Source organism: Pipistrellus kuhlii, unplaced genomic scaffold (assembly GCF_014108245.1).
Source record: "Pipistrellus kuhlii isolate mPipKuh1 unplaced genomic scaffold, mPipKuh1.p scaffold_m20_p_1, whole genome shotgun sequence".
NCBI lineage: Eukaryota > Metazoa > Chordata > Mammalia > Chiroptera > Vespertilionidae > Pipistrellus > Pipistrellus kuhlii.
The window spans coordinates 28,563,970-28,589,604 of NW_023425404.1; the positions used below are offsets into that span (position 1 = coordinate 28,563,970).

The following is a 25,635-nucleotide window of genomic DNA, read 5'->3' on the forward strand; positions in this document are numbered from 1 at the left end:
CTGAAGAAACGCAAAAGTACAACTTTGGGAGGAGGGTTTTAGGAAGCTTCTTGAAGGATATGATGATTGATCTGAGTCTTCAAGGAACTATAAATCCACTGGAGTTAGTAAAACAGCAAGTAGAGAGGAGGAGATTGAATGTTCCAGGCATTTAAAATTCCCACCAAGGGGATGAAGTGATTCGGTATAACATATGGGCAAAAGGAAGGGGGTGAAGCTGAAAGATGGGTAAGGTCCAGAAGAACCTTGCATACCTTGCCAAAGAATATGAATTTTATAATGTGATACATCACATAAACAAAGCGAAGAATGAAAATAATAAGATCATACCAATAGATGCATTGAAAAAACATCTGACATAACCCAACATCTATTGATAAAAACTCTCAGCAAAGTGAGGATGGGGGAACATACCTCAACATGACAAAGGCCATACTGGTATATGACAAACCCACAGCTAAGGTCATACTCAATAGTGAAAGCTAAAAGCTTTTTCTTTAAGATCAGGAATAAGACAAGAATGCCTACTTTTATTACTTTTATTCAACATAGGAATGGAAGTCCTGACCACAGCAATCAGGCAAGAAAAATAAACAAAAAGCATCCATATAGGAAAGGAAGAAATAAAACTGTCATTATCTGCAGATGACTTATGATATATAGAGAGAACCCTAAAGATTCCCCCCAAAACTACTAGAATAACTGAATTCAGTAAAGTAGCAAGATGTAAAGTTAATATTCAGAAATTGATTATATTTTATGCACTAATAAAAACCAATCAGAAAGAAAAATTTAGAGTACAATCCCATTTACAATTGCACCAAAAAGAATAAAATAGCCGAAATCGGTTTGGCTCAGTGTATAGAGCATCGGCCTGCGGACTGAAGGGTCCCGGGTTCAATTCCAGTCTAGGCCATGTACCTAGGTTGCAGGCACATCCCCAGTAGGGGGTGTGCAAGAGGCAGCTGATCGATGATTCTCTCTCATCGATGTTTCTAACTCTCTATCTCTCTCCCTTCCTCTCTGTAAAAAAATCAATAAAAATACATTAAAAAAAAGAATAAAATACCTAGGAATAAATTTAACCAAGGAGGTAAAAGACTTGTACTTGGAAAGACATTGAAAATGGTGAAAGGGATTAAGAAGCACAAATTGAAAGTCACAAAAACAGTCATTGGGATGTGAAGCACAGCACAGGAAATATAGCCAATAGTATTGTAATAACTGTGTGCAGTGCTAGATGGGTACTAGAATTATAGGGTGATCAGACCTCAGGTGTGCAAATGGCTAATCACTGTGTTGAACACCTGAAACTAATATAATATTGTATGGCAACTGTAATTGGTAAATAAGTTTTAAAAAAAGAGTTTGAATTTTATTTTTCAGGTGACGGAAATCACAAAAAGATTTTCAGTAGGAGAGGAATATAATGAGATTTCTTTCTTTTTTTTTTTTTTTTAAATATGTTTTTTATTGATTTCAGAGAGGAAGGGAGAGGGAGAGGAGAGAGTGATACCAGTAGAAATATCAATGATGAGAATCATTGATCGGCCTCCTGCACACCCCACAATGGGATTAAGCCTGTAACCCAGGCATGTGCCCTTGGCTGGAATTGAACCTGGGACCCTTCAGTTGGCAGGCTCTATCTACTGAGCCAAACCGGCTAGGGCTACAATATTTCTTATAGAAATTTTTCTTTGGCAACAACATGGAGTGTAATTGAGATGGGATTTCAGAGAACAGCTCAGAAGAAACCCTTGTTAATAGTTAATAGTTCAGGTGGGGATTGTAAACGTCTGACCTTTGACTGAAAAGACCTATATCTGTCTTCTTCCTCCCACTGTCAGCTTTTCATCACCAGCAACCCTATCAGAACCTCCTTCAGGAGCCAGGCCTGGGGATGCTGAGTAGTAATAGAAAATGCCATTCATAATAGTTCTTCACCAACACTTTAATCTTAGTTGGGCGACCCCAAAAGACAAAGTGGACTTTTCCAGAAGGTCTATGAGCAGAAACTGACCCCCAACCCTTTTCATAAAAAATGAATTTTAAATACTATTTTTATTGACTTCAGAGAGGAAGGGAGAGGAAGAGAGAGATAGAAACATCCATGATGATGCCAAGACCGGTTTGGCTCAATGGATAGAGCGTCGGCTTGGGGACTGAAGGGTCCCGGGTTCGATTCCGGTCAAGGGCATGTACGTACCTTGGTTGCGGGCATATCCCCAGTAGGGGGTGTGCAAGAGGCAGCTGGTCAATGACTCTCTCTCATCGATGTTTCTAACTCTCTATCTCTCTCCCTTCCCCTCTGTACAAAATCAATAAAAATAAATATATTAAAAAATATATATATATTAGAAACATCCATGATGAGAGAGAATAATTGATCAGCTGCCTTCTGTACACCTCCCACTAGGGAGTGAGCCTGCAGCCCAGGCATGTACCTTTGACTGGAATCAAACCTGGGGTCCACAGGCTGACGCTCTGCCCACTGAGCCAAACCGGTTAGGGCTGCAAAATTCCTTTTGATGCCATAATCCTGGAGCACCTCACTTCTTTCAGCAATTATTGTGCCCACCACCATATTGCACTTTTTTAGGAAGGGAGTATACAAGAAGAGGCAAAGGGAAAAGGGGAGAGAGGAAGGTGGTAGAGGATGGAGGCAGATGGCGAAGGCCCTTTGTTTATCTCATTTGGGAATAAAGAAGAATGAAAGCTGTCACAAGAAGAGTAGAGGCTGTTCACTACACCTTGTGGCCCCTTAGCAGGACTCAGATTTTACACAGGAGACTGAGCATAGATGGAAAAGCTTATTTAAGGGGAAGACCAGCTCTCCCACCACTCTCTGGCACAAATCTGATGGGAATTAAAAGGAGCTAATAACCTTTCCCTAGGACTCAGGTTCTCCGCCTCAGTTATACAATGATATTAACTAATAACTAAAAAAATATGCTCATGCCTGAATCATACCCCAAGAGATGTTAATTGAATCTGTCTAGAATGTGGTCTTGGAACTGATGTGTCTATAGAACTCGCTGAGTGATGTGAATGTACAAATGAGCTGAGAACCAGTGCTCCAGCCCCAGGGGCCAAGTTTTCTGTAAAAGGCCAGAGAGTAAACAGATTATGCTTTGTGGGCCACATGGTCTTCGTTGCAACTACTCTACTTGGCTGTTCTAGTGTGAAAGTAGCCATAGACAATATGTCAGGGAATGAGACCTACTGTGTTCTTATAAAACTTTACTTATAAAAATAGGCAGTAGGGTGAATCTGGCTCATGAGCTGTAATTTATTGCTCCTTATTCTACAAACACACTCCAAAGGAAGGAAGTCGGGAATGGAGAAAGTAGAAAAAATATGCTAGTTTATAAAAAAAGGCTTTTGGAAGAATGCCTAGTTTTATTTTAGTAAAATGAGACAGGTTTCTGAGGTTCATTTCATAAGATGCTGGGTCTTCTAAGGAAGCGAAGTTTTGGTAGTTGACAAAAATTCACTTTACCAACCCTGCATTAGCCACCTGTTAATAATGATGCTGTGAAGGTCAATTTTCCATTTAAAATCTGACGACAAAGAGTTTGAATTTAAAGTCTTAGTTCCATGAGTTAGGCCCAACTTAAGGCAAAGCTGTCAGGTTAGATATGGGGAGTAAAAGAAAGAAGAAAAAAATAAAGACTATTATCTTCCATTAAACTTGACTTCTCAGGGAGATCATGTGTGATGGATTAAAAAAATACAATAATAACTTACAATGCTGAATTAGAAGGATTAGACATGAATGAAGGACAACTTAAACTTAGAACTTAAATCAGGGCATAAAAAAATTAAAACCCGAATAAGAAGAGGGTCCTACAAAGTCAGGGAGGTGTCCTGTTGGACTGTATTCTTCCATTTCCTTGGCTAGAATTTGGTCAGGAGCCTATCTTTTATTATATTTCTGTCTTGTTGTTATTATTTTGTTCTTAATTCTACTTGCATAGCCAATTTTAATTTATACTATCATATTATGCTTCCCTGTTTCCCCGAAAATAAGACAGTGTCTTATATTAATTTTTCTCCCAAAGTTGCGCTTGGTCTTATTTTCAGAGGATGTCTTATTTTTGGGGAAACACGGTAGTAGCTAGGAGAAATCTAGAGAAAGCAGACATTAGAAAAATGAACTTTTGCCTAATTATGAAGTTTCTCTTCCATCCTCACTGGTTTCATCGCTCTCTATGGAAAAGGTAGTAAGTGACAGGCTGCTGCCAAGCATGCTCCTTACGGTCAGGGCTGGATGAGTTATTGTGGGCTCTGCTGGCCTTACCTTTATCCTGTCGATATTGGCTTCCATCTTCAGCTGTTCCACCAGCTTCCTGGCTTGCGCTATGCTGGCAGTGTTGTTGCTAGCCATTGGAGTGCCGGGTGGGTTTTTCAGACACCCTGAGAAAGACAACGAAGAGGAAGAATGCATCAGAGACTTCAGGAGCTGCCAAATGCACAAGTTCATCAGAAATGAGATCCCTCATTTCTGATGAACTTGAGGCCTGGCTAGTCCAGCCCTCTAGCTCTTCAGCTCAGCTCTGCCTCAGACTGTCAGGGGGACCAGAGTATAGAGTTTGCTTTTCCAACTCCCTTCCATCCTTATTTAGGGGCAAAAAATGAAATCTGTTATCAAGTCGGTCCTAATCAGATGTGCTGCTACATTAATAAAGCAAGTTATTAACATTATCATAGTTTATTAAATAACTTCAAAGTAATAAGGGTGAGTGTACATGTTGTTACTGTTGTTATGTATAGGGTACGACTATTGTCAGATTCTGTGCTAAGTGCCCTGGGAGGATGAGTGAAAGGCAGGTGGAGAGAGGAATGGGAAATTATATAATCCTTCAGGACTAAAGACACCGAGTTTACCATGTTTTCCTGACAGGCTCAAACACCAACTTTTTGGTTACCTTTAACCACCTAGGCCTATTACACTGTAGAGACTGCAATGGGAGGGGTGGCTTTGCAGTGTCACCGATGCAGCATTGTTTTAAATAGTCACTTCTCTTCACTCTGTCTGAAATATGGCTTTCTTCACAACTACCCACTCTCCTCACAATGCTTCAGAAACACATCTGTAACGTCCAGGGGGAGGGATTGCCAGGTCTAAAAGGCTAATTATGTCAATGAGTTCATAAATGGCATTCTATATTAAGTAAAATAGACATTATTTTTTTAAATGTGAAAATAGAAGACAAATGCTTAGAGAGTGGAGTCCTGTATCTACGTAGCTTGTGAGATGGCTGCTTTGCCCAGGCTCTGCCAGACCCCCTCCTATCCTTGACCCCATCCTCTTCCACTTCCTATCCCAACTTCATTCCTCTTCTAACTCTTTCTCAGCCCACTGTCCCCCTTTATTCTTGTTGTTCATCTCGGAATGCATCCTATTTTACTTTCAGTGCCCATTTTCTCCGCCTTCTGCTCAGGTCTCGCTTCTTGCCAAAATGCCATGTGCTATTTCAGGACCATCAGTGTAAATGTGCCCCTTGGGGTCACTGACCCCCAATAATGAAGCACTGTCTGCAATTTAACTAGCACTGTCTGAGAGGTGCATGACTCAAGAAATGCGAAGCATTATAACACTCTGAAGACATTATTTTAAAAACCATGATTTCTGCTAGCTTTGGGGAATATTTTTATCTACAGATAAAATAGGATCAGGTTGCCATTTAAAAAAGGGCACTTGTATGCATGCATATTAACATAACCAATGGACACAGATACTGCTGCAGTGGGGGCTTACCTGGGGTGGGAGGGGGAGACAAGCAGGGAAAAAGAAGACATATGTAAAACTTCAGACAATAAATAAATAAAAGAAAATAAAAAGAAAGAGGAAGGTAGTTCACAGAACAGCTAAGGCAAATTGTAAAATACTTCAGTTCCCCTTAAAGAAGTCAGGGGTAAATAATATCTCTGGTATTTAAGGGGTTAAAAAAATAAATAAAAAAGGAAAGAGCAAATAAAAACCCAAGAAAGAAGAATAACACATAATAAGTATAATACATAGGTTTTGGGTTTATTTTTACTAAAATCAAGAAATTTTTAATTTATTTTATAACTTATAACCAAAAAACCCAAAAAGGTTATAAATTATTTCCTTAGGTTATCTAGTTCTTCATAACAAAAAACAAACAAACAAAAAACACCAACAAACAAACCAACAAACAAAACACAAAAAACAAATTATGCATGACTGCACACAAAGTTCCTTTCTAGAGAGTGCTATTTTACAAAGAATACTGAAAAATAAATTGGAAGATAAGTTAACTGTTTTCTCCATTTATTTTCAAAGGGCTTGGAGAGGATAAAGTGGGAAGATGCAAGGAATTTTAAAGCCACAAAGATCTCTGACTCTGCTTTCACATGCTTGAAGATCAAGAAATATATAAAAACAAACACAAGAATAAATAAAAGGAGGCTTTAACAACTATGATTTCATCAGCATGGTTAGGGATCCAATAATCTTAGTCCTACAGAGAAATTAAGTATATGCCCCTAAATCAAACAAACATCTAACCAGTTTGCAAAACCTTACAGGGCCAAGATGGAACACTGACTTACCCAGCAGAGTAGCCTAACTCTTCCATTCATCCAGAGTTGGAAGCAGCCATGATCTACAAGGCCCTGGACATTGTTTTGTGAAGCCAATCTAAAATTTATCATGCTAGAATACAGACTCGAATACAGACTATCAGAGAATTACCAAATCCTCTTGGGGCCTGAGGGAACTTTGGGATTCTGGTCAGCTCTTCTTCTGCCCTTGAATATAAATGAGATCACAGCTTGCTTCCAAATACTCCTTCTTCTTCTTCATTAGTAATATGTATATTTATTTCTTTCTACAGAGATTCCCCCTTTCCCCCGTCACCAGAATCCTAAATTTTCACTGGGCATATTAAGCTCAACGATACATTCCCTAGCCTCTCTTGCAGCTCAGTCTAGTTAAATGTCTTAAGCTTTCCCCAGTGAGATACAAGCAGAAGTATCCTTGAAGGGAGGGGGTGTGCCCTTTGCCTCCCCTTCCTCCTGCCACTGGCCTGGAGGGTAGTCATGTTGACCATAGAGCTCCATCTTGAACCTCTAAGCTGCACTCCAGGGTGAGCAGGGAGGAGCTGGGTCCTTACTGACATGGTAGAGCCACCAGACCAATTGTGAACCGGTTACCATCTATGCGGAGAAATGAGCACTGATCTTGTTTCCATCTCCATTATTAAGGGTTTCTCTGCTATTGGCTAACAGGTCTGCTGTTAATTGAGTCCATGGCCTATTCTTTTCATGTGAGTATCTAAGAAAGTCTATGTCCTAATGCCTGTTCAAGTTCCCGGGAAAGCTGTGGAGGTCCCGAGGAGACTGAACTAAAAAGTCTATTGCCGCTGTAATACATTCCTATATATTTAATAACTTAAATAATAGAGGTTTGTTATCCCACAGTTTTGGAGGTCAGGGATCTTAAATAGGTCTCCCTCGGCTAAATTCTTGGTGCTGGCAGGGCTGCATTGCTTCTGGAAGCTTTGAGGAAAAAGCTCTTTCTTTTCATTTTCTGGCTTCTGGAGGCTGCCAGCATCCCTTGGCTCTTGGCCTTTTCCCCCATCTTCAAAGCCAGCGATCGTGAGTTGAGTCCTTCTCATGTCATATCACCCTAACATCTTCTCCAGTCACATTTCCCTTTGACTCTCTTTTGCCCCCTAACTACACACCAAGATAATCCAGGATACTCCCCCTATCTTTAGGTAGCTGATTAGCAACCTTAATTCCACCTGCAACCATATTTCCCCTTTGCCATGTAACAAGATGTTGACAGGTTCCAGGAATGGGGATGTGGGCATCTTTGGGGGACTTTATCTTTCTTACCACAGAAGACCTCTGTGCAGGCAGAGAAGGGAAGTAGGAAGGTTAGGATTGAGATGGGAAAAGGAGGAATGGGGCAGGATGCCAGTCTAGACATTCTGGGACAGAACATGGTGGAAATCCAAATGGACTTGAGTTTTAAGAGAAACAGTAAACATAGGCTTTGAAAGATACATCCTGAATGTTTTTGTTGTACCATATGACCCAGCAGAGGTCTAGTGCCACTTCGAGAATTGCTTTGTGCATTTTCTTTTTCACATCCAGCTGCTTTCCCATAAAAGTACTGACAAAATTTCTCTCCTGAAGACTAAAAACTGTGGAGTCCTAGACCAGGGTTCCAAAGAAGTATGTGTTTTCCTAAAAAGTGGCTGTGGTAAATAAGAAAAGTTGGCCTATCGTTTAAGCTTGAGGCATTTGGCCAAACCATTTTATATTCTCTCTCTCTCTCTCTCTCTCTCTCTCTCTCTCTCTCTCTCTCTCTCTCTCTCTCTCTCTCTCTGTCTTTTCATTATGTAAAACAGAAACTCTATATCCAATAAACAATAACTCCCATTCTTTTCTCCCTTCAGCCCTGAAAACCTGCATTCTGTTTCTGTGGTTTTGGCTCTTCTAGATACCTCATGGAGGTAAAATCATACACTTTTTGTCTTCCCATGACTGGCTTATTTCATGTCCTCAAGGTTCATTCATGCTGTAGCATGTGCAGAATTTCCTTCTGTTTTAAGGCTGAATAATATTTCATTGTACGCACACAGCCAATTTTGCGTATCCATTTATCTGTCGATGGATACCTGGGTCACTTCTATGTTTTAGCTACTATGAATAGCACCTCTATGAACACGGATATATAAATATTTCCAAGACCCTGCTTTTGGCTTTTGGCTCTTTTGGGTATATCCCTAGAAGTGGAATTGCTGGATTATATGTAAATCTATTTTTTATTTTTTTGAGGAACAGCCATACTGTTTTCCACAGCAGCTGTACCATTTTACATGCTTATAAAAAGTACACAAGGGTTCCAGTTTCTCTTTATCTTCACGAACACTTGTTATTTTCTGTTTTTTGTTTGTTTGTTTGTTTTTGTTTTTGTTTTTGTTTTTTTATAGTAGTCACCCTAATAAGTGAGAGGTGGTTTCTCTTTGTGGTTTGATTTTCATTACATAATGATTAGTGATATTGAGCTTCTCTTCTTATACTTACCAACCACTTGTATATCTTTTTTGAAGAAATGTCTATTCAAATCCTTTGCCCATTTTTGAAATAGTGTGTTTGTTGTTGAGTTTTAGGAGTTCTCTATCTATTCTGAATATTAATCTCTTATCAGATATGTGGCTTGTAAATATTTTCTCCCATTCTGTGAATTGCCTTCTCACTTTGTTAATAATATGCTTTGATGCACACAAGCTTTTAATTTTTATAAAGTCCAATTTGTCGTTTTTTTCTTTTGTTGCTTGTACCTTTGTTGTCATATCCAGGAAATCATCCCAAAATCCAATGTTGTGAAGCTTTTCCCCTACGTTTTCTTCAGAGTTTTATAGTCTTAGCTCTTACATTTAGGTCTTTGATACCTTTTGAGCTAATTTTTATATATAGCATTAGGTAATGGTACGACACATTCTTTTGCATGTGGATATCTAGTTTTCCCAACACCATTTGTTGACGACTGTCTTTTCCCTACTAACTGGTCTTGCCGCTCTTGTTGAAAACCATTTGACCATATATGCGAGGGTTCCTTCCTGTGCTCTCTATTCTATTCTTCCGTTAATTCTATTCTCAGTTAATTTCTAAGTATCTTATTGCTTTGACACTGTTGTAAATGGAAATTCTCAATTATTATCCTTTCCAGATTGCTCATTGTTAGGGTATAGAAATGCTACGTGACTGTTTTCTTGTTTTTGTTTTATGGGGAGGAGGGAGCCTTTTGCCTTTCAGTGCTGTGAGAGTAATTGCATGTTGTGAGAAGTGTTGTTGAGCAAAGGATCTTGCACCTTGCGGACATAATGGGGCCAAGAAAAGTGTTGGCAGAGCTCTGTTAGAGGCTGCAGCAGTTTCAACAGGGAAGCAGACACACATCAGATATTCTTGGCAAATGTTCCTGCTTTATTTTACATGTAACCCAAATTGGGCAGAAATGATTTTTTTTTTATGAGAGAAGGAAATTAAACAAACTAAAATAGCTAAAAGAAAAAGTGAAATTCTGCTGAAAAGATCAGTCAGATAGAGCTTTAAAACATACATACCTCCTAAGAACAACTAAAAGCTTTTGGTTAAAAATAGAGGGTTATTCATCTCTATGCCTTGCTCCTCTCTCACCCCATCAGCCCAGTCTTTGGACTGCCTTGTGATGCACTGGAGTTTACCTTTGCCGAAGCCCAGCCTGGCCCCGGAGCCATCAGAGGGCCGCTCCAGAGATGCATCTCGGGGTGGACTCTACTCCTCAAAATCGGTGGAGCAGAAGGAAATTAAGTCCGAATCTGGTTCTCTTGGGGAAACTGGATTCCTGAGGTCATTTCTGGGAGTCAGCTGGGTTGATGAGCAAAGGTTGGGTAGTGCTACAATGACCCTCTGTGGTCCATCAAGCTGTTCTGAGCCCAGTAACTGGTAGCGCTATCAAGTGTTGTATCATCTGGCAACCAAGTTACAGCATAGAGTATGGGTGGTCACACATCTCTAAGTTAAAATTAGAGGATATGATACTGCACACCAATTAATTTGGAATTCTATAGCCAAAAGCCTTTTAAAAATTCTAATAATTTACCCTCTGGAATGTCCAAATAGGATTCAATCTATTCTCCAAGCCTCACTAGATTCATGGCAGTGGTTCTCAATCAGCGGAGATAGCACCCCTTCAGAGGCATTTGGAAATGTGTGTGGGGGGGTCCGAGTTATGCTAATAACAAGAGATGCTCCTGGCATTCAGAGAGCAGAGGCAGAAGCTCTCGTGCCCTGCAGCTTGCCAGGCAACAGTGATGTGGGCCACTCAAAGGCCCATGGTACTCTTGATGGGAAAGGACACTGACAAAGTAGCCACAGAGGGAGCCATGCATGAAAAATCCACTCAAAGAAAGCACTCTGCAACTAACTGGGCTTTTATACTTGTGTCTTATGATCCCTATTACCGTTCCAGAGATGACTAAGTGTTTAGTGCTCTTAATTCTCATTAGCATTATGCTTTATGGATATTTGATTCCTGTTTATTTAAAAGAGAACAGTCAGAGGGAAGGTGGGGGAGGGTGGTGGGTGGGAAGAGATCAATCAATAAATTTGCATGCATACATGTATATCCTGTGGACATAGACAACGACAGCGGGGTGGTGAGAGCCTGCGGGAGGAGGGACAGAGCAGGCTGGAAGAAGTTAATGGGGCGGGGGGGGGGGGGGGGGGGGGGGAAGAACTATGCAATACCTCCAACCATAAAGATTAGAAATAAGATAACAATAAAAAAGAGAACAGTCTTTTCTTGCAATGCGCTGGTAGAATGAGATTACACTGGGTTTTATCTGCCAGCGAGCAAAAAGAACACAAACGACAAATCCCCCTAGAACAATACTAAAGCTTGTGTAGGACAGACTGGCAAGGCCTCTGCAAGAATGTCCTAATTATCCCACCTGAATTCCAAACCCCAGAATAATACAGCAGGCATTTGTTTGTTTGTTTTGTTTTAACTGATGAGAGGAACACCCTGACCCACACCCCAGCAATAGGAGAGCTAGGCCTGTCACGAATTAATAACCATTCGATGGGCTTTCTTTTTTTAATGATACACCCAGCATTTACATTTCTTTCAGGAGGAGCTTTTCTGTTAAGAAAACACACATTTTCTTGCCATCTAGGCTTAGGGACAAACACACAACCCTTTATTTCTGTGACACGAAGATAAATCAATGCGTGGGTAATGGGATTTTTGCCTTAGAGAGCGTAGATTAATTGTGGAGGATCCCATTCTGTTAATACTCTCGTGGTGTTCTTTAAGCCCGCAGCCTGGCCTCCAGCAGGCTTCCCTATGGTCTTTCCTTTTAATTATAACCGTGTGTTCCTCAGACCTGTGTTTTGATATTTGCAGTCGGTGCTAAGGCGATTTGATTTATTTGCTTTGTATATTTACAGCTTCAGATTATATTGGCAATAACAGAAACGATTTTAGGTCTAGAAAACAAATGAGAGGTTTATAGTCTCTCGGTCACCTGATGATCCCTTTAGGATTCTCATCTGTCCGTTAGCCATATCTTTCATCGGGGAGGGCTTTTGAATTAGAGGACTCATTTTAAGTGATTCTAATGAAAACTATGTCTGAACTTCGACATGAGTCGCCGAGACAAACATCTTTGTTACCTGTTCACACCACAACCCCAGTTCAGCTTGGTCATCTTGCCACTCCTCTGTTTTGATCCCTGCTCTAATTTATTCTGCAGCAGGCAAGGAGAGCCTCGAGAATTGATTAGACTGCGCCTGCAAAGGGTACAGTTAAATCCCACTGCTGAGCAGGGCTTTAGCAGTCAGAACACCAGTGAATGTATGCGTAGCAGCTGCCGTGTGAAGAATAATAATCATAGGACAGCCTGCCAGGCTTCAGCGTCACTCTTTGTCAGGCATCTCTCTCTGCTACCAGTTGGCCACTTTGACTTGATACCAAAATAGCACATTTCAATCTGCGCTAATCAACACACTAATTTCTTTTAGGTGCTCTCATCACTAGGGATATTTCCAGTCAATAAGGGATTTATTCTCAAAGCATGTTGCTTCTCCCTCAACACTTCCAGGCCCCAGAGCCTCAGGGTTGGAGTCCATCTTGGATGCTCACTCTTTCCCAATTGTGTTTCAAAAATCGGAAACGTCATCAAGATATCTTTTGGGGGTCCCCGTGCCTTCGCTCCTATGTGAGCAGCAGTGTGGAGACTGGAGGAGGAGAATGAAAGCAGAGATGAGAATGGGGCAAGTGGGGGGGGGGGTAGGGAGGGGGTAGAGAATACCCACACAGACTTAGGCATGGGGGAGCTTGGGGTTAAGGGGTATGAAATGACCCTGAACTCCTCTGGGCGCTGATTGATATTTGAAGAGAAGAGGAGGGAGTGGGGGAGAGGGAAGAGGAGGGGACGGGAGGGGGTCCAGGGAGATGAAGGAGGCACCGGAAGATATCCTCCTCTGGGGAGCCTCAGGGAGTTCGTGGGCAGCCAGGACACAGACACCCCGAGCTGGCGAAGGTGAAAGATGGATTTGTAAACAAATTAAAACAGGGGCCTTCTAAGTACGCCGCCACCTCCCCCATCTTTTAGTGCTTCTCATTTCCGGGAATTCAATTTTACAGGCCAAAAGCTGTGTTCTTTCACCAGAGGACCGGAAACTCATATTAAAAATGAACATTAGCTTGTAAACCGAGAGCTTGTCGTGTGCCAGGAAGTGGGCCAAGTGCTTTCGAGCCTTATCCTATTTAACCCTCACGATTCCAGGGGAGCACCCCTGGCTGGAGGAGACTGAGGTTCAGGTGAAGCCAGAACATTAGTGGTTTTGAATCATGCTCCCCAGAGAAAAGTTTCCTGCCAGCCCTCTCAATTTTCATTTTTAGAGGCAGCAGACTGATCCTAATCTGGGTACTATGGTATATGTTTGGCTATTTCACAAACATAATAGCAAGTTTTATCGTCTTTGTAGCTCAGGGGGAGCAAGTGGGAGCGAGGGCTAGTGTGGCAACAGGGAAGGAAAGGAACCAAGGGGGTGACATCAACTGAAAGTCCACTCTGTACTATTTCTACGAGGGTTTGCTGGGATATGGCCACTTGCCCACCGGAAGAAAGACAAGATCCCATCTGATTTCTCTCAAATCAGCGTGGAAGCCATCAATGCTGTGCAGGTGGAGAGTAAGACACAGCACAGCCCCCCCCCCCCCCCCCCCTCGACCCTCCCCTTCTACTGGGCTGCCAGAAACCATGATTTGAGATGACAGGCCTCTGCTTTCCAGTAAGCTGCTGCTTCTGAAACAGCTTCTGTGGGAGACACAGCCTTCCTCTTGGAGAGAGCAGCATTGGTTAGCTGTTCTTAACGACCTTGACAAAAAACACATCCTTGAACAATGTTGATTCAAAGTCATAGATTTTACAAGTTATGTGAAACGAAACAGGAATGAATAGGCCATGTTGCAACTTAAAAATGACATGTAAGCTTTTCGTTTTTTATCTGGGCCTTGGCTAAGGAAGCGGCTTGTTATCCACAAGGAGGGATGGGGGGGAGAGGGACTGGCGTTCTTGGACGTTAAATGGGCTTTGTTCAAGGAAAATGGATAAGTGTTTTGTACAGCATATGTTGGATTTTCTCTTTCTTTTCTTTTCTTTTTATTTAGTTATTTTTTAAAATATGGAAGCCCAGACCATGAACCAGTAGGATTCCAACAAAAGAGAAATAATGAGCTTGTTTCCATAGAAATGGCTCTGTTAACCTCCTGATGTCTAATACTCTGCAACAGCAGGCAGAGGGGATCTGACAGGCTGCGGTCTTCTGCCTCCCTGTAGGAAATTATCTATTGGTTAATTAATTTCTTAAAAAACAACAGCAACCCACTGCTTCAATTCTAAATTCTCACTGGATCTCAAGGCAGGGACAAAATCCGGGGGTTTGTCCGCGCTTCCTGCCACGATTCCAATGGCCCCTTAGGCTTACAGAATGGTAACACCGGAGGTTCTCCACCCCCCACACCTCCCTTGTAAGAACTGGACCTCCTCCATTCAGGTTTGCTTTTTATCCCTGTGTTGTCTGGGAATATGCCCAGTGATACAACTGACAGGTTGTACAAGAGGGAAAAACGGGCACTAGGCAGTAGGAAATCTGAATTCTAGTGTAATTCTGACATCCTAAGCTGTTTTACAGTGAGAAAATCATTTAATCTTTCCAGAGCTTGGTGGCTCAGCTTCAAAATGGAAATAACAATTACAGGATTGCACAAATGTGCTTAATGTTTGCAATAGGGTGCTATAACGAATGGAGTGCTACCCAAGAAGCAGGCATGAATAGAGAATGATCACTACCATTTACGGAATGACTGTGACCCAAGACATGACATACATAACCTTTAATGCTACAACAAGGAACCTAGAAAAGGAGTAAGGGACTAAGGCAAAGGAAAAACAAACAAACAAAATAAAACACAAACAAACAAAAAAACAAACAAAACTAGGATGATGTCCAACGGTGACTCTATTAAGTGAGAACTTAATAATAATCAAGAATTCAAAAGAAAAAAAAAATCCCAAGGGAAGGAAATCTTTTGGGGGAGGAAGATGAGTAAATCTTTACATGCAATTTTGAACTTTCTGATTTGCATTGACAACCTATGGAAGCGATGGAGATGATGTGAAAATGAATTGTGACTCGGAATGAGCGAACAAGCATTTATTGAGTGCTTCACGTCTGCGAGCCAGATGCATATGCCCAGGTTACACACAGTGTTTCCAAGGAAACCGGCCGCCAAGCAGACGCACTACCCCAATAATTCTAGGAAGGCACTTCCTTTCGTAGGTATCTTCTGGAGGCAAAGCCTCACATCCGCGTCCAGTAGCTACAGAATAAACCTGCAAGCCTAGCACCTGAGGCTAATTGCCTTCTGCCTCCTCCTCAGGCCGGTCTCCATCTCCCTTACGTAAAGGCCAGCAGAGCATCTGTGCACACACAGCGCGCGTTTCCATCAAACCCCCCACTGCCTGCTGCTGCCCGCATCGCCGCCCTAGTCTTCAGCCAAACCAGCCTTGCTCCCTGTTCTCCCGACACAGCTCATGCCCGTGGCGGCCATGATTTCGCCACATTTCCCATCCCTCCAGCCCGGCCCCAGACCCTAGTCCTCGGAGAAACCTTCCCGGCAGCTACAGCAGCCTCCTCAGCCCCTCCAGCCCACCCCAGCCCGGGAGCCAGCGCTTGCAGAAAACAAGCCATTCCTCTGCCTATTTTTAAAATTGCACGCCGGCTGCTATTATCAGTTATTAGTATTCTATCCAGAGTCCCTCCCGTAGATATTTATAAAAACGTGCCCTCCGATCCCCCAATTTGCTCTAAAATTTTTCTGTCTTCGCTGGTTAGACAGGTCAAGCCAGGCTTTACCCTCGGGCTCCTGTGCGTGCTGCTCCGAGGTCTGCAATGCTCTGCAGGGCTGCATCTTCCCTGGGAGGGGCCGCACACAGCCGCTGCTCTCTCCTGCAGACCTACGTCAGATGCTGTCTGCTCCTGATCACACACTGTCTGAGCGCAGCGTCCGCCCCTGTCGCTCCCCAGCACACCACCCTGTTTATTTTCCTCAGCGCATCACAATAACCTGGACTCGCTGAATTAATTTATATAGCACTAGTCTCCTTTCTCCTCTAAATGTAAACACATCAAAGACCCGGTCTGTTGTATTTACAGACATATATCAATAAATACATTTTAAATGGATGCAAGTCCTGAGCACCCCAGCACCGGCCTTGGGTGCGTATATTAATTAGATGCGTCGGGAAATGCTTGTTACTTCTGAGGAGGGGTACCTGGCACACAGCATTATGCGAGCCCCCCTCTGTAGCCCCACTAAATGTTTCTGGATACAGAGGGCTAACTATGGCTTTGGGTTGGTAGCAAATGTGCTTATGAAGCATGTCCCCCCCACACACCCCCTCCCCAAGGGCACCTCCCAGGTTCTAAATCTCTTCTGATTTTCAAGTACCCCTGCATTTTGGGGGCAAAAGATAAGCTTGTGACGTGAACCTTTTCCCCTTTTTACCATTTCCCGGCTCCTGCAAACAAGGGACATGTCCTCAAGGGACCAGACGCATTCTGGGTTGTTTTTGGCAAAATAGAAAGCATCAGTATTCTTTCCCAGTTGCAAAGGTACACAAATGCTCTGTTTGAGAGCATAAACATCCGTCCAACGTTGACAGCTCCTCTGTAACGTTGGCTCCCATCCCCACTCACTCCACCAACCTGTTGTGACCACTCATCTCAGACAGCATCCCAGTGTGAGGCCTCAGCTCGAAAACACAACACTGAAGGCCTCATCTCCTTTCTTTTTTTAAAAGATATATTTTTATTGATTTCAGAGAGGAAGAGAGAGGGAGAGAGAGCTAGAAACATCAGTGATGAGAGAGAATCATTGATTGGCTGCCTCTTGCACACCACCTGGCATGTGCCCTTGACTGGAATTGAACCCGGGACCATTCAGTCCGCAGGTCGACACCCTAACTCCTGAGCAAAGCCAGCTCGGGTTTGTCTCCTTTTTATTAGTTTAATGCCAGGGAAAGCAAAGGCCCATTTCCCCCCAATTCACTTTTAAAAAGAGTTTTTCTTATAAAACAAATACATGGCCATCATTGGAAAACTGAAAAACACAAGAGCCTTAGAAAACAAAAAGCTCCTCTCATCCTTGTGGTAGATAAACAAGTCAATCTTTGCAGTAATTTTTCAAGTACCTTTTGGGTGTGTAATATCATGCTGGGAAGATAATATTAACTAACACACATAATCATTTGCTGGGCCCTGCATAAATGTTGGCCTTCTGAGATATGTTCTGATTATCCACGCTGCACGATTTGTTCCTCCTCCGCCCAACATTCTTAAGAGAATGAAGTCATCTTAGTGTTTCCCCATTACTCAAGTGTCCATCTTTTAAGGCTATAGCTCTGATAAGTAATACAGAGCTGTTATTATTTTAAACAGTGTTGTTGTTTTAATTAAAACTGCTGCTCTAGGTGCATCAAATAAATTGTCATGACAATATACCTCTGATCATAAGGAGTGAATAGAGAAAAAAATGTAATAAATTATAGATGAAAAAACAAGTAACCTTTCTTTTTTTTTTTTTACTTTGCCATCAAGTAAGGACATAGACAACCACGGCCCACTACGAGTCAGAAGCACCCTGGATGGCAGGAGAGGAGAGGCAAGAACAGCTGTTTACTTGCCCTCTCCAAAGGGTGAAAGGAACTTGTCTGAAATGTTGACTTGGGAAGTTCATCTTACAGATGCTTTTGGTAAAGTGAGTTTTATCTAGGTATAATTTATACATACACGTTTAATGTCACCGTTTTGGTGTGCCGCTGGAAGGGCTTGATAATTGTGCATCTATGGTCCCCAGAGCACCTCCATTGCAGACACTACTTTCAGGAGCTACCTAATCACCTTGGCTGCTCACTTTCTCCCTTTCCTAGCCTGCCCTCATGGAATGAACACCTTTGAGACCAATCCCCAGGTACCTAGCGCAGTTCTGAGAAAGCAAAGACTATGAACTGGACTGATCTTAATTAATATACTCTGGTATTCACAGAGTTATTAAAGCTCAGAGTTTGGCAGAACCCAGAAGTTCTCATGATTCAATATCCTTTAATCACTTGTGACGCAGGGTTAGAAGACACCTCTCAATGTAACGAGCCCAGCGTGGCACTGCGCTTTATTTAACATTTGGGCCAGTTTGGGCAGCCCCTGAGGGGCTCATGAAAGGAGGCCTCTCCAGGGTAAGAGTTCAGGATTTTTCTAGGAATGAGCAAGTTAGGAAATGGCTCCTCTGCAAATGTATGCCACCCATGCTTGATGAGAAGCCGGATATAAGACATTTGAAACTCACTGAACCAAGATCCTCATTTCACAGATGAAAAAATCTTAAGGGCCAGAGTGATTAAATGAATCACCTTTAAAAAAGAGTAGGTGAGGAGCCAGCTGGAGGGATACAAATGTGTGTGTGTGTGTGGGGGGGGGGCAGGGAATGAGGGATATATCTCAATAATGAAAATAAAAATAAAAATATAACAGCTATAACCTGGTGTCAGCATCAAGGACTTAAATCCTGGTTCAAAAGTTAGATGCATTTGTTACTGTTTCTTGAGTATTTCTAACATTTTAGAACTCCCTAAATTATTATTAAGGTTCAGGTTCTTACTCAGTTGTTTCCCCACTCCCAATGTGTGATCACTACTAGGCAAAACCTACTAGGAAAATGGGGGAAAGGAAGTCAATGAAGTCAAAGCAATAGCCTGCTCTCTCTGCTGACCCCTCCCTACCCTATGCTGATCACTACTCAACAGTGAGACATTCTGATCCACTTAGACTAGAGGAATTGACTTGATTTTCCCATCTTAGTTATTTTTTTGTACTATTTTTGCAAAGAATGTGGATAACCAGCAAATTTGACTGCAGTTTCCCTGATTAGTGAGTGAATTGTATTTGCTAAGGAGATCCCTGCACTTTAATAAAATAGGCTCGATGTTGTGTGGAAGGAGAAACAGATAATTATGTAGATCCCTAAGGAATTTTTAGAAGTCACCTCTTTTTAATAAATGTGGTTCGACTGATGGAAATTTGAAAGGAAAGACAGAGGTCTGTGGACATAGCAGAGCCACGAGGATGCTCAATGAGCTGAGTCATGCTACCCCTAGGTACTGAACCAATGTTCATGAAGAAGTGTCAGAGTCAGTGTGGAGTAATACAGAGCACTGCAATCTGAGGCTGGAGGTCTGGATTTGAGTTTCAACTTTGCTGCATAATCATAAGTGAGACATTTTACCCCTTTTGGTCCCAATTTCCCCTTCTATAAAATGAGATGGATGATTGCTTGATTCATTTTATGTTTTTTTTTTTGCTAGTTGTTCAAGAGATATTTACACAGTTCCATTCCTGTCACTGTATCATGAAATCTCACATGGGACTCTCTCATCACAGTTAAATTTCAGCCCCAATTCTAAAATTAAATGTCTAAGGAAAGTGGGTAAATATGCAGAAAAGCCCTAAGACCAAGAGGACCCCAGCTGGCTGAAAGGAGAATTCAAGCTTTCCATTCTCTCATGTCCATTGTCCTACCTTTTCAGATCACTTCAATTCTAAGAACCCAGGGCACCAATCTATTGAGCCTTTAATAGGCAGTTCTTCACTGTCCCTCAAAACACAGAGATTCAGGGGGGGAAAAAATCTCCTATAATCTTTTCACCAATAGACAACCAAGTTAATTTTCACAGTAATTTTTCAACCTCATTAGGCACATACAGGAGGCAACCAATGGATATTTCTCTTACCTCTCTCTCTCTCTCTCTCTCTCTCTCTCTCTCTCTTTCTTTCTCCTTTCTCTCTCTGTCAAATTCTTAAAAACATCCTTAGGTGAGGGTGAATAAATAAATAGATAATATCTTATAGGAAGTTAGCTTGAAAACAGGTTTCCTGTTGGGCCTCTAAATATTGTTTTTACCTATACAGGTTAGGGGATTTGATGCTAACTTTTTTTAAAAAAATATATTTTATTGATTTTTTACAGAGAGGAAGGGAGAGAGATAGAGAGTCAGAAACGTCGATGAGAGAGAAACATTGACCAGCTGCCTCTTGCACACCCCCTACTGGGGATGTGCCCGCAGCCAAGGTACATGCCCTTAATCGGAATTGAACCCGGGACCTTTCAGTCCACAGACCAATGCTCTACCACTGAGCCAAACTGGTTGTGGCTGATGCTAACTTCTAAGTGATACGCCTAAGGCTCATTTATTTCATTTAATTTTAGGCCATCAACATAGAATGGTAGGTATAACTGTGGAAGGTTACCTTCAAGAACTCATACTATATTTCCCTCTGTTTGGGGGAAGCATGTCTGAGGCAAATCAGAAACAGATTTTCAGATGAAGAAACAAATAGAGACAGCAAGTGGCCTGACCAAGTTCACAGATGGTGGATACAAGCCAATTCTTATGTCTCTGAGAACTGGTACTTTCACTAAAAAACCCCAGAAAGTAGAATCTCTTTTCTTAGTAGATCTTTTCAATGAAAATGACTCATTTCCTTCTCTAAGTAGGACCCAGAGACCCAGGGATGGAGTTCATATCCAGAAACATTTTGCTTATGGTGGTGATTGGTTAGCCAGGCCTCATCACCAAGAAACATGGCAGGACAGGGCTGAACAAGCATTGTGTGGCCCTGGAATAAAGCAAAGCTGATTCTCCCGAAGAGAATAAGATTGTTCAAAACGTGTTTGTACAGTGTACTAACGCAATACACCACAGGAAGTGCAAACAAAAGAGCCAGGAGAGCGATTCACGCCTGGTTAGAGCATTACTCGCAAGGCTGAGGGTTAGAGTGTCATGCAGGTTGAGGCTAAGGTGAACAGGCCACTTCACAGATAGGGGTGCTGATTGGTAGTCTGTATAGAAACACATTCTGGAAGCTCTGGCGATAGATGCTGTCATTACGGGTGAGTTTAAAATGAGGATGATACATTTTCTTCTGGCTGGTGGGAACAGATATTATCACCCTAGCAAATAGTTTTCCAGAGGCATTGGATCTTCTATAAAAATGTTCATTTATCTGTCAAACTGGCATCAAAGCAACCTACACCCATTATTACAGCCAGCCTCTCCTCTCAACGCCAGCCTCACATCCTCCTTTTGTTTCCCACCTGGCCACACATAGAAGGATCCAAGAGTCCCTGTAGCAAGTCTTCTCTCATCCTGAACAATATTTCCATGAAAAATCAAACCAAAACTGAGTAGGAAACAGAGGAAGACTTATGTTTAGTTTCAACACTTGGATATTAATTAATCTCGCCCACACCCAATCGCTTTAGGCTCTGGCGCATAAGGCTTACAGTTATGACAATGTCTGGTATTCTTTCTTTACCTCTTGCCTTGCTTGCAGAAGCAAATTCCGCTGCAATTGCTAGAGAATATGTGATTTGTAGATACCCATTTTCAGAAACCTTGTGTGTTTGAAAGAATGCTTAGTGAGTGACTCTGGATCCTTAGCATCCTCACATATATTCCTTCTTTTTTATTTTTTAAACAAATTTTTTGGGAACCTTTTAAAATATATATATTGATTTATATATATATATATATATATATATATATATATATATATATATATATATATAAAATTGATTTTTTACAGTGAGGGAGGGAGAGGGATAGAGAGTTAGAACATCAATGAGAGAGAAACATTGACCAGCTGCCTCCTGCACACCCCCTCCTGGGGATGTGCCTGCAACCAATGTACATGCCCTTGACCGGAATCAAACCTGGGACCCTTCAGTCCGCAGACCGACGCTCTATCCACTGAGCCAAACCGGTTTCAGCACATCTTTTCCTTCTTGAGAGAATGTTTGATGGGCAGCTTAGCTGCTCCCACCATTGGGGTGGATAGGAATGGAATGAACTAAAAGTCAGTGGCCCCATCGCAGCAGCCATTTAAAACAGCTGGGAAAGACACAATACACATCCATGGTCTGAGCCAGCTTCCTTGCTGGGCCTGTCATGCAGGTGACTCCTGATTAAGCAAAGAGCCAGATTTGTTTTACAGAGGTCTAATTAATACTCTGACACTACAAAGTCACTTAAAATTTCTATAAATCGGTCCTAACACCCTAATGTCAGTAATCCTTCTTATTGTAAAATACTGTTTATTCTTAAGCATTCCACACATACACAAAGGACAGAACAGAATCTTTAGTAAAAGCCTCTTAGAATTACTGTAGTTATGGTGTAGTGCAAACAAAGAGAGTCCACGACTGCCATGAGACAAAGGCTCAGTTCACACGAGGTACTGTACCGGCTCAAACACAGACAGAAGGCAGACACCCAAGAGGGACTTCAGAGGAGACTTGGTATTTTCATAAGTGTTTTGGTGTCACCACAAAAACCTTAGGATTTTAAAAGGGGATCAATCATCTTTTCCTCCCATTGTTTGCAAAAACAAAAACAAAACAAAACAAAAAAACCCACACCCAAAGACTTAGTTTTAAAAACTGTCAGCCTTCCTTAGGTAACAGATCATTCTTCTTAAACTCTAACTGGGCAATTAAACAGAATCCCCCCACCCTCTGTGGCTACTTTCCTTTCAGATCTCAGCGTAATCAAGAGTTTGGGGCTTGACTACTGATGAGCCAGGTGGTGCTGGGTGCCAAGGCTACACGGGGAACTGGACACAACCCAGTTTTCAAGGAGCTTATACTCTAAAGGTAAAGACGGACCCACAAAGAGGCAATTTCAACATGGTGTCCGTGTGCTGAGGCAGGAGAGAGCCCAGGAAGTACCTAGGAGGGGCACCTAACCTATTATTTTTTCCAGAAAGAGGAAGAAATTTAAAAAGGAGTTTATAGTATTGAATACAGTGATCTGTTAGGTTAAATAAGAATTTCTCTCCAAGTAAAATGGTGGTTGCCAGGGGCTGGGGTGAGGGAAATGGGAGGATATTGGTTAAAAGGTGGGAATCTGATAGACAACATGTTAAGAGGGTAGATTCTCTCTCTCTCTCTCTCTCTCTCTCTCTCTCTCTCTCTCTCTCTCTCACACACACACACACACACACAAACACACTCAGTGGTAATTATGTGAGGTAACGGATGTGTTGACTTACCTAATTGTGGTGATTATTCTGTAATGTATTATATGTTAAATAATCACACTGTATACCTTAAACTTGCACAGTGCTATATGCTAACTATATTTCAATGAAGTTGGGAGAAAAAAGAAGAATCTGGTGCACAAAGTCCTCCGGGAAAACAAAGCAAACACTGCTGTAAGCTCTCTTTGCAATACCCGTGTGGAGGAAATTGTGGTTTAATCTTGAATAATAAAACAGTGAAGTACAAAAATAATAACTTATCTCTAGCTAATAAATGCAAAGCTCTGAGTGCTCAGTGCACAGGATATGATTTGTTCAAGTCACAGACTTCAAGGTAAACAAAATGTTTCAATTTTCAATTTTCCTTTTTCACAGTTCACAGTGAAAGAGGCAAAAAATTCAATTTAAATATGTGACAAAAGCTGACAGCAGAAGCAGAAAACAAAGATACCGACATTTTCTCTGGCTTTGGAGATGAATTCTTATTTGATCCCTGGTCACATGATCAAGACAGACTTCCATGACGTGGAATCATAATTGGAGCCAATGACATAAAGAATCAGGCGAGACTGATTTGGGAGGTTTCATGTTATTTACTGTTCTGTACACAGTGGGAGGCGGGTCTTAGTGGAATGAGAGTCCCTGACTTAAAAAAAAAAAATCTGAATTTTAATGCTCTTAAATTGGGAGAAGAGGTCAGAGAAAAGACATGTGGTGGTTGTAATTTAAAATGACATCAGCTCCAGATAAGCAATAGACTTTTGATCCCAGGCAAAATTATTTACCATGTTGCTGGATCGACTATGCACTCAAATGGAATTATCTGACCAAATGGACTGCTAATGGTCAGAGACAAAAAAGGAGAAGGTCAGCGCAGCGCAGGAAGGAGGAGCGATTCTTCTCCTCGTTAATACCCCGAGAGAAGGAGCCAGTGGAAGCGTGTTTGGCCACTCGCCTCAAGTCAGAGAGTTGAACTTGCCTCCAAGAGCCTCCTCTCTCTGAACACTGAAGAGCGTGAGAAAGGTGCCCACATCCTGAGTTATTACTGATCAAGACATAAGTGAAAGTCATTCGATCTGAATGAGCCTAAAAATAGAGAAATACAGGTATCTGGAGCCAAGTATTTTTTTTTCCAAAAAGATTGTCTGATGGTAATTTTAATACCTAGACTATGATAAATGTTAGTTTATTTTATTGACTTTTAAAAGAGAAGAGTGGGTAAAGAACAACACACATGATCATTTAAAGAATTAGAAGTTTCAGGCAGGGAACGGTTTTGGAGCCACTGTTCTCCTGTGTCAGTGGTGGTCTGGGGTAGGTCACAGCATGCGGGAGTGTCGACCTTTTATCTATGTTTCTACCTACTGCGCTTCCTGCCCTGAGAACATTAGTCCAAAGCTCATTCAAGAGTCAGATATAAAGCTTCTGCCTTTTAAAAAACTACGAATGTACTTTCTATGTCATATTTAGAAGGGAAGAGATGGGGTGTTTTTTAAAGGTAAGATGGAAAAGCCACTATTTTACTTTGCTCTTCCTGACTTTCTCCAAATAAGCTTAGATGCACTTTGGTGAAGCCTGGTGTTAGAAGCAAACAATGTCACACTGATGATTTCAGGGGGGATCTGAGAGACAGAACAAATCAATGAATCTCATCACGGCCGACGACAGATTTAAGAGCTCACTAAATGCCACAGGTCACTTTTTAAAATGACACTCTGTGTTCTCCATGTCCCTACCTCTCATTCTTCTCAAACCCTTATTCAACTTACAAAACAAAACAACACAATCGATCAGTTCCTTGGAGTCTTTTCCTTTTGGGCCTACTCTGTCCTCACCTGTCTAAGTACATTTAAGGCTTCAAGGTCAAGTCTTGCATAACAGAATCTGAGTGTTGGTCCCAAAGAAGGGCGTGTCCTCAGATGGTCAGAGGAGCCGACTCTGAGTGTTTCCCATCTTCTGCTCATTATAAATATCTTTACCTACAATGGCTATGCTGTGGGTTGGGAGGAAGTACAACAAGGAGACACAGTATCTACTCAATTTTATAGTTGCACTATCTAGCATTTAAGTAACTTGACCAGTAACTATATGGCAAATATAGTAACTGGCCAAGTTACTTCAATACTCAGCCTCAGCTTTGTCAACTGTAAAATGGGAGTGTCCAAGTATCTAGTTCTTAGGATTGCTGTGAAGATAAAATAAGATGATTCATGTAAGGGAAGAATAGCGCCCCTACCTAGTACTTGCCTAATGACAGCTGCTATCTTTAGGATGATGAACACCACAGAAGAGATGGCAGGCAGCATCATGAGAAGCGAACACGAGCATTACAGATTTTGAAAGGTAAGTGGAATCCAGTGTTTACCTTCAATTATTTACACTTTTGATAGGTCATTGCTCTGAGAAATATTTTATTCAGAACTTCCTAATCCATGTCTGGATCTATTTAAG

The 25,635-nt window shown here is 41.8% G+C and overlaps 1 protein-coding gene across 4 annotated transcripts in view; it reads right to left on the reverse strand.

The window, feature by feature from the left end:
- GNG2 (G protein subunit gamma 2) overlaps positions 1–25,635 on the reverse strand; it is a 107,624-nt gene that overhangs the window by 12,213 nt on the left and 69,776 nt on the right. The window contains exons 1-4 of one of the 4 annotated variants that reach the window (XM_045580754.1): positions 20,322–20,332; positions 13,053–13,058; positions 9,793–9,800; positions 4,301–4,418 (exon numbers count right to left, since the gene is read on the reverse strand). In XM_045580754.1, coding sequence (XP_045436710.1) covers positions 4,301–4,387 — 87 coding nt within the window. In that variant the 5' untranslated portion in view covers positions 4,388–4,418; positions 9,793–9,800; positions 13,053–13,058; positions 20,322–20,332. Of the gene's footprint in view, positions 1–4,300; positions 4,419–9,792; positions 9,801–13,052; positions 13,059–15,948; positions 16,101–19,665; positions 19,677–20,321; positions 20,333–25,635 lie in introns of those variants that run through there. The other 3 variants (XM_036436871.1, XM_036436849.2, XM_045580752.1) reach the window with 3 other exon arrangements.